This window comes from Melanotaenia boesemani, chromosome 15 (assembly GCF_017639745.1).
Source record: "Melanotaenia boesemani isolate fMelBoe1 chromosome 15, fMelBoe1.pri, whole genome shotgun sequence".
Classification (NCBI taxonomy): Eukaryota; Metazoa; Chordata; class Actinopteri; order Atheriniformes; family Melanotaeniidae; genus Melanotaenia; species Melanotaenia boesemani.
Genome location: NC_055696.1, coordinates 9,638,227 through 9,647,985, shown reverse-complemented (window position 1 = coordinate 9,647,985; position 9,759 = coordinate 9,638,227). Strand labels below are relative to the sequence as shown.

Here is a 9,759-nt window from a genome sequence, read left to right as displayed (position 1 = left end):
GGCCCGCGGCTCACTGGTACATTTTCACTTTGGCCCATGGATGCAAAAAGTTTGGGCACCCCTGATCTAAAATAAAGATTTTAGCAACATCCACCCATCTCCCAGCATGATTAGCATGATTTGCCATCAGTTAAGGAGACAGCGTAATATTTTATACTTTCATCAAATAACAGGGGTTTTAGTGCAGTGATGAGAAAAATTAAATTAACATAAATGTCAGATAATTGAGAAAAAAGGTAGTATTTGTAGCACAACCAAAGAGTTTTTGAGATCATCATGATTCACTATTAACTTGTCATTTCTGTTGAGTGAATATGCCAAAATTCAGTTGCTTTGTTCAGATTGCTCCATCAGACTTTCTGGTTTTAGAAGCTGATACGTTTAGCCAGTTTAACTTGATAAAGCAAACTCTAACAATAATCACGTTTAGTTTGCCCCTCCTGAAGATTTACTTGGTATCATTTAATCCCCGACAAGCATTGTACACTTTATAATAAACCATACTGGTCCATTTGTTATCTTCCACAATTCTTGTTTTGGCCTCCAACGTGCAGTCAAAGGAGCTCTATGAGCAAATGAAACAGGCTGTAAAAACAAAAAAAATCTATCAGAGAGATAGCAGTTTGATCTGGATCCCTGGTTTTTATTAATGATGTGACACAAGTCAGAAGCAGCTAGATAAATTCGGATGGTACATGAGGATTTTGTTCACTCAGAATCAGCCAGATGCAGCAAAGTGAATTGGACAGCGCCTCACAGTTCAGATAAACAATGACCCAAAACGTGTTGTGAAAGCAATCCAGGAGGTTTAGAAGGTAAAGAAGATGCTTTTTTTTGTTTGTTTGCTGGAGACAAAGCTAAAATCAGAAAGAAGCTGCAACAGTGAAAGCATAGAAAAGCTTCAAGGAGGAAGCTTCAGTCATGATGGTGTGGTGGGTTCCAGACATGGGGCATCTGATACTGATGATTCTTAAAAAAAAATGTAGTTATGCTTCTGTAAATTAAATTACATTAAAACCTTAAAAAATAAATGACTTTACACACACACTAGGCAACCCTGCATCTCTTGTTTTAGGCTTAATAGAAAAATCTTTCTGTGGAGCAGCTGCCGCGCTTCATGCTCCACTAACTAATTAGACAACAAGGTCACTTCATAAGTTTACAACAGCAGTCAGTTTGGTCATGAACAGTTAATCGGAGCAGTCCTGCAGTCATTTACCTGACAACTCAATTACACATCTATTTCCAAACAGAGAAAATAAAGGGGGAGTGAAGATAGGGGAGGGTGGGGTTGGTTGCATCGCTCAATGCATTTATCATGCATGCCTGGTTTTTTGGTCACTGGTTTGCAGGCAGGGAGAGAGGGCTGCCTCTCTCTCTTCCTTGTCAGCTATGGGTTCTTCTGGAAGATGGATGCTCTGGACCTTATGTGTGTGTTTCACTGCTTGGGAGAATGGTGAGTGGGCCTTACTGCTATCTTGAGACGAAGATGAAAAGTACTGATAAATTTGCACACTGCAAGAGCTTCAAGAGGTTTTATCAGTATTTAGTGTAGTCCACTTCTACTGCGAAATGTAATGTTAGAAAGAGACAGTCGTGACTTAAACTAAACCTTATAAGTATTTGTAGATGTTTCATGATGCTCACTGGCAGCTGAATATTTAACCTGCTTCATCTAGACTGAGTGCAAAATTCATCAGGCCAGGAAAACATTACTGCTAACAAGGTTTATTTTAAACTTACTCTTGCCCTTCATTCACGTATTTAAAGTGCGGCATCGTAAAAAAAATAGTTTATCCTTTGAGATCTTGTGTCTTAGTGGAAGAGATTTTTCCTAAAGACATTTTTTAAACTGGTGAACGCTGTAAACCGACAGTATGTTTCCACAATCACAGTGGGCTTGTTATTCCACTCGGCCTGTTCAGTTTGGCTCACCCTCAAAGCTGTCAAGTGTAATTAACAACTAATACGCACACTGAATTTCCCCCCCCTACTCCCGCCCCCACCACCCACACACAAAAGGCCTGGGGATGACAGAGAGGAGGAGGAGAGGGCTCATTACTGCAGTAATGAAGGGGGGAAAGGAGGGATTGCTGCAGTCTGTGCGCCAACATGCCAACTAGAGAAGTTCAAAGCAGAAAAATAACAATGAAACATGAGGAAAACTTAGAAATAACTTCTCGTTCTTCATGTGACAGATGTAACTTGGTTGTCCTCTCCTTCCTTCTGACACAGCTGCACTCAGTGTAACCATGAGGGAATCCAGTCTGGAGGTGGTTCGGGGGGATTTTGTTGTCCTGCCCTGTTCTTTCATCACCTTCTCTCGCCTCTCTAGACTCAACATTATCTGGACGCTGGCTCCCTTCTCTAGTCCAGAGACCCCAATACAGGTCTGGGTTCCCAAACATGCCTCTGTGTAAAGCTGTAACTCACTGATCAATGGCAGGCTTAGTGAGTGTAGAAGGATGACGTGTTTAATGAGAACGCTTTTCTGAAAGCTGCCTTTTGCTTTGTTTGTGTGTGTTTTAAAATAACCTCCAGGTGATTGTGTATGATCATGGACAGGTGATAGAAGACCCCTCCCTGACAGGCAGAGTGGGCTTTACAGGTACCATGTTAATACATGTATTAATATGTTTAACTAGTTAAACCACTTGCTTCTTATAATCTCACCTCTGTCTCTCACCAAACTTCAACTCCAAAAAGTTGAGGGCGCTGTACATAATGTACATAAAAACAGAATACAATGATTTATAAATCTCATACACCAATATTTTATTCACAATAGGCTTAGAAAAGATATCAGATGTTGTTTTAAAGTGACACATTTTAGTATTTACAACAAAACCTTAACTCATCTTGAATTTGATGGCAGCAACACACCTCACAGCAAAGTTTATGTAACTACGAAAAACAGCTGGGGGAAACATGCTGCGATTAGTTTATTTGGCAGCAGGTCAGTGACATTATTTGGTATAAAAAGAGCACTTTATTGAGGCAGAGTCTCTCAGAAGTAAAAAGAGGCAATGGTTCAGCAATCTGAGAAAAATAAAAATGTCTAAGTGTATGAACCTGCTTAGAATATAGGTTATAATTAAAAATGAAGGACAGATAACAGCTTTTAGGCTGTTTCCTCTACACGACCTGCAGGTCTGCCCTTTAGTGCCAACATCATACTGAACAACACCCGAGTATCAGATGCTGGGATTTACCGCTGCATGGTCAACAATCCACCTGAGTCTGCAGATCCTGGCATAGGAGAGCTGGTGCTCAGTGTTCTGGGTAAGCGAGTCACATATTGTCCATTTTTACAACAATTATTTGTACATTTGAAGAAGCTGTTTGGAGTTTTCACCTTGATAAAAAATATTTTCTCTACCTTCATAATGCCCGCTTGTATCCTCATGACTGAAAGGGGACTTTGACTGTCATGCCCTCATCCTCTGGCATTTTAGTCCATTTTGCTCAATTTAATTTCTTTTATTTGATCATCATTTTGGGAGCGTTACAGCTTGTAGGATGAATTTTTTTCAAGGACTCTTCTTTTTAGTCAAAAATTTAAAATCCATTTTCTTTTTTGCTCACGTCTTTTACAGTCAATCCACTTTGCACACTGTGGACACTTTGCTATTAAATTATCACAATTTTATCTGGAATGGAATCCAGTCATCATAAATCACTTAAACACCTTCAGACCTATTCAAAACTAACATACCTTCAGTTATATTCAGGAATTTAACCCTTTAAATGGTCGTTTGTTTATTTGAATTAATAAATAGTCTAAATAGACTTACTAGGTTGCGGCATTTCTTAATTCTCCTTGGAGCGAACGTGAGTAGTTTCCATCCATCCATGGAGAGATGGATGAATATTATGGATATGTGTGGCCACTAGAGGCCCCCCCCCCCTTTTTTGTCTTCGTCTATGTATGTGTTAAATAATTTCTAAATCAACTTCTACTCAATATCTTAATAAAAATAATTTCACATACAAACAAATCACTCAGAAAAGCAACTCTTAACATGAAAATTATCTTCAAACATTATCACATTATTAACTTAAAATGTCACCAATAAAATTAATTTAGGACAGCCACTTTTACACACACAAAAGAGATTTAGTTTTCTAATAGAAAACAGTTAATAAATTACCTGTCATTAGCGATTTAATCTGGTTTTTATATGTTCACTCTTTGTCTTATAAGCAACATATTTCAAATTATTCTGCTAATTAGTTACTTATCTATTTTTACTCTTCACAACCTAATGTTTAGCACATGTCCAATGCATGATAAGATTTTTTTTTTAAATTATTCTAAGGGTTTAGATTACTAAAAAACTGGCCAAAACAGGAGTGGGATTTTGTTGGGGGACCATGCTTCAAAACAGTACTGACTTGTCAATTAGCAGATCTCGATTCTTTCTCTTTTTTTCTTTCCTTCATCTCATTGTTTTTCTTTTAAATTTTCTCATCCAGTGACCTCGCTGTCTAAAATCGAACCTTTTAAAAATGGATTGTAAATGAACCTTCACATTTTCTATAGAATCATTCTCATGTTGCCATGGGAACATGGCCGAAAGGTTCTGTGTTGCCCAGCCCTATAGCACTTAATGGAATCTGAAAAACAAGTCCCCCAGCTCTGTATTTGCTTAATATGACGTGATGTAAAGGGCCAGCATATTTCTCTGTTTCCACTCAGGCATGGCTCTCAGTATAGGACCAACATTTAAGGTGAACTTATAACAGAGCATCAGTAAAAATCACTGCCTCCACTGATGAACACTGGATTAATATTTATATTTAGTATTTATGTCCTGAATTAAATTTTGTGCCTGTGTGTATAAAATATGGAAGAGTTTGTTCAGCTTTCTGTCTTTAGATGTGACTGACCCAAATGACTGTGTAGTGATATTACTATAAAGAACAGCACATTGTGGAAACAATGGGAACAAGGACTGAAAATGATCGGGGTTAGGGTAAATCCCGTTACCCAAGAAGCATAGATACACATCCACTTAAAGTATAAACTTAGTCTCATTATATACAGATATAATGTCACTTGCATTACCTGGATGACAAAACAGTATTGCTTCCACATGCAGTTTGCAAAGCCACGAACTCATGATATGAACTCATCTAGGCATATGCTTTATCTTTGCAGAGCCACCTTCTTTGCCTGTGTGCCAGTGGGATGGAGATATTGATATGGGAGGAAGTGTCACACTGTCCTGCTTGGTGGCAAAGGGCGTCCCTACTCCAGATATCCGTTGGCAGAAAGTGAATCCAGAGGAAATATTACCTCCCATCAACATGAAAGGTCAATGCCACACACACACACATGCACACATGGTCTCAATACTCCTGTATCTTATGTATTTGTCATGAGATTACAAAGCTCTTTCAGCAGATTCATAATCATCTTATTAAGAGATTAGAGCTTAATTCTACTTGAGAAGTCAGATACTACCAGGTTTAGTGAAATGATGTGCAAAAAACAGTCAATTTTGTGGGCTATAAAAACTAAAACATGAGCCATAAACCCTCAAAATTATCCACAAATAGATGCTTTGATATTGACATTTTTATGAGAAATATCACATTTCATTCATTTATTTTATTATTTATTTAACAGTACAAGTAAAATTGGGTTGAATAACATAAATGTGATGGTGTGATGGTAATACAAGAGTTTTCTGTTTGCAAAAAACACTAGCTGTTTTCCACCATCATTTGTGCCACATTGAAGTAGATTATTGGAAAAGTGCCTAGTTAGGTTCCTCAACTAGGCTGCTATTTATTATGAATTGGCTTGAATTGATTTCGACAGTTGACATTATTGTGAAGTGGCGATCTACAAATAAAACTGTATTGAACTGAATAAAATTGAGAAAGTAGAAAGATAGTCTGCCTTATTGTGCTGAACAATTTTACTTTACCAGTGGGAAGCAGCACTGTTATTTTCCAAAGATCTTAAAAACATACCACAGGCATATTAAGAGGAGAGACTTATTTCCATCACCTACGATTCTGGAAGTATTTCTTTTTCTCTTAGAAAAGGTTATGTGACTCACAGTTGGAGGACTTTTATAGTTTGTATGCATCAGTGTGACACCAGCTGCTCACTCATTCGCTTAAATGTGCAACAATATTCGAAAAAGTCAAAGGTGCCAGCTTGTCTACATCAAACTTTCAGGAGAAAATGTAAATTAAACTTCCAGGTGCATTTTTTAAGAAACCATCCAGTCACTGTGCTTATAGTTCTGTCACATAAGCTGCTAACAGAAGGAAAAGTAAACTGTATATAATCTGCACCTTGGATGACAAATTTAAATGTGTCTCTCTTCACACAGAAGACACAATGCAGCTGTTCGCATAAATAAATGGTTTTACTGTTTACAAGTAACCTAAAAAATCAGTGAGGTGCTCCTCAAAGCATGTGCTTTTTTAGACGACATCTACAACATTTCACTCTTCTTCAGACACCTTCTTTCACTTTCATTAAAGTGAAGTCTCTTCTCTCTCAGGGGGCCTGTCAAGCTCAGTGCAAATAGTCAATGTGTCAGCTAAGACGTCGGGCCTGTATCGCTGCTCTGCCTCCAACATCCTGGGAACAGAGAATTGCTACGTCAACTTGGCCAGTTACAGAAGTGAGTGCCTGTTTGTACACTTCTGGTGTTTTTTTCCTATTTTAATTTTCAGTGCCTTGTTTTAAGAGTTGCTCTTCATACCCCTGCAGCCCCAGACAGCCCCTCAGGCTTACTGCAGGGTGTGCTGCTGACGTTGTCCATGAGTTTGGTCCTGCTGGCTTTACTGGTGCTCATCCTGTGGCTGCATCGCACAGGGCAGGGCGGGAGGTGGAAGGAGACAAAGCCAGAAGAGGAGGAGTGTTACAACGAGATACGGTACACTCCGTCTCTGATGAAACGTTCCTTTGTCTGATCAGGGTTGAGGCTTATTCTAAAACTCAACCCTGGTATCACACATACACACACACACACACACAAAAGGACTTTATAGACTTGTTAGATTTAGCTAAATAATGAGTTTGTGCAGCTGATTCACCTCTACCTGCATAATTGTACAGCAACATATATTTTTAAATAAATGTCCAAGTTCTGACACTTGTTGTATTTCTTTATAAAGTATCTGCCTGACTTAGCAGCCACCACATGTCCAGGATACTGACAGCATGCGTACTATGACTACATTAGGTTATACATCAAATCTGTAAATGTTTGGGTAGGCACCCTTATAGCAGAACCTAAAATAGCCCTGGATGATCCTCTTTGTACAGCATCGACATGAATGTTCCCACCAAACTGCACCTAATATCAAGAATTACCTTAGAGGCAATTCTGCTGAGTTGAATAAAAATAATGCATTTGTAAATTTCAAGGACGTACAACATCGGTATTTATATTGTGCAACAAAACGAGTGTTTCACAAAAGTGCAAAGAAATACAAAGACCAGATTTTTTTTTCCAATAGCTGGCCTGTGTTTGTGCTGTATAAAAATGTCCAAATAAGCCACTCTGTCATAACTGCAGTTACAGAGAAATCATCTTACACTGCACACTATTAAGTGGGATAGTTTATATATTCCAGACGTTAGCTGTAAGTTTTAGACAGAGCTTAATTAGCAAACTAGTTTCCCTGTTTCTAGTCCTTTAACTAAGCCAAGTTTTAAGCTATGATAAGCTGTTGTTTTACTCCAGTTTCAATGGTCTAAATGAACTAAATGTAAGAAGATTACTCTTCTAACTGCATCAAGTTAATGGACACAAACATTAGCAGCTTCTTTATTTTTTCCCACCAGGTGAAATCCAGGTTCTGCACAGGTATTTAGTTCACTACTCACACCTCTACTTTCCTACTTTCAGTCTTCTGTGAAGTATAATAATTATCTGGGGTCTCTGAAGGCAGCAACTATTGATGAGACTACAGCCTGTGTACAAGCTCTTCTTGTGAACAGTTAAAACAATCACTTTCAATCGCACCATGTAACCTGTGATGCTTTTCAGCATGGTACTTTAATATCGTGTTCTCCTCAATCTCCTGACCCAGAAATCATTCCTAATTTTTAAATATACATTGAGGAGACAAGGTGCATAAAATAAGGACACACAGGTGTATCCTGTGCTTTAATTTTTTATCAAGTGTTGTGGAACAGTTTCCTTATTCATCCTCATGCAGCAGTCCTCCATCCGGACGCCTCATACTTACATCCTTGCTGGTAGGAAACTAGGACAAGAGGAAGGAAAGCAAGTGTCCCAAAAGTGGGAAAACCATGTGATGCTAAAAGCTGAGTTATGGAGCTGGATTATTAAGAATTCTAAGTTTGGACACATTCTCAGTCCAGAAACCATTTAGAGGAACACGTTTTGGGGCAGAACTTTGATGCAGGTAATGCAAATAAGGTTACAAGAAGTTGCTCATGCAGAGAAGTTTTGGCTAAAAGATAAAAATAAACCAAACATTCATAATCTTAGGCTCTTCTTGGAATACTAAATGTTTCACTGGGCTCAAATCTAATCGGACAAGTCGCACTTTAAAGATTTCACTCACATTTTTCTCCTGTTATTAAATAGTTAATATACAGAAGTTTTTCCATTTTGTTGTACACATGTACAGAATTCGATTAAAGGAACAGAAATTTTGCACCAACGTATCACTGTTAAAGGCTGTTTGAAAAGGTGGCATTTTAAAGATCCAAAGTACAAACCAAGACAAACTTTCAATATTCCCCAGCAAATAGAAATCACTCACAGCAACTGATTTGCAAACAAAGACACAAAAACTTTAATTTAAATAGGAGAGTTGGGGGAAAAAAAACCAATCACATAAAAAAACTGTACAGAACACAGAACATTGACTTTTAACTTCTTAAATAAAAAGACCTCCCTCTGAAAATAACTAAAATAAAACAATAACAAAGTGGGATGGTGTATGATACATCTTGTGCAAAAGAAGTTTTAACTGATTCTTTCCAGACTGCACGTTTCAGTGTGAAGAGCAATCCTCTCCACCCAGCCCTCTCCCTGGATGGGTAAACAAAAAATAAATTCCTCCCCTAATCCTCAGTATAGTGTCTTAAAAAAAAAAAACTCCAATAATAAAATAGATTTATATTTTAAATATATATATATATATATTTTATAGCTAACATGCTGTACATAGTTTCAGAGATTAGGAATCCCTTTTTGACACCCAGGTCTGTCTGCAAGCTTGTGCTTTCCTGATTCCAAACAAAGAAAGAAAGAAAATCAATTCCCTGTTGCTTTGGACATAAAATTTACGAGATAAAAAAAAGCAAAACAAAAAAAAAAAAAAACCCCAGAAAACATCACTGATCGACAAGTCTCAGTTTTTCCTGAGTTGTGATGCTGACACTTTTCACCTGCTGGAAGCTTCACAGCAAAGTGCCAAATCTGAGGGCTGCTCAAAAAAACAAAAAACCCAAACAAAAACACGCAACTGTTTGTTCCTTGTTTATATACAATAAACTTAAAGTAGAGGAAAACTGCAGCAAAGAGTGATTTTACAAAGATGTGGCTTCAACAGCATGTGGAACATTTTGTAACCCAGAAAGTAAAATAATAATAATAAAATAAAAAAAAAAAACAGGGGAGGGGAGGGGGGGCTTCTTTTGTAATGCCAGTGTGATTCAACCTGCCGCAAAAATGTGTTGTTTAATTTCTTCCTTTGGACAAAGTCTTTCTCCAGAATACATTGATTTCTTGGTCATCACAGACCCTGAGA

The 9,759-nt window shown here is 37.8% G+C and overlaps 1 protein-coding gene across 1 annotated transcript; it reads left to right on the top strand.

Annotated features, from left to right (window-relative positions):
• Positions 1-1,372: 1,372 nt before the first annotated feature.
• zgc:165604 (uncharacterized protein LOC792578 homolog) lies at positions 1,373-7,069 on the top strand. The gene is made up of 7 exons (XM_042008227.1): positions 1,373-1,456; positions 2,236-2,390; positions 2,542-2,608; positions 3,151-3,282; positions 5,162-5,317; positions 6,525-6,647; positions 6,737-7,069. The coding sequence occupies exons 1-7, from the start codon at positions 1,393-1,395 to the stop codon at positions 6,937-6,939; spliced, it is 900 nt and encodes a 299-aa protein (XP_041864161.1). The 5' UTR covers positions 1,373-1,392; the 3' UTR covers positions 6,940-7,069.
• Positions 7,070-9,759: the final 2,690 nt, after the last annotated feature.

Excerpts from the sequence above, each read along its gene's own strand:
- zgc:165604 (XM_042008227.1), top strand. The coding sequence starts at position 1,393 with ATGGGTTCTTCTGGAAGATGGATGCTCTGGACCTTATGTGTGTGTTTC. Across the intron at positions 3,283-5,161 it reads GCTGGTGCTCAGTGTTCTGG|AGCCACCTTCTTTGCCTGTG; the intron begins GTAAGCGAGTCA and ends TTATCTTTGCAG. Across the intron at positions 5,318-6,524 it reads ACCTCCCATCAACATGAAAG|GGGGCCTGTCAAGCTCAGTG; the intron begins GTCAATGCCACA and ends CTTCTCTCTCAG.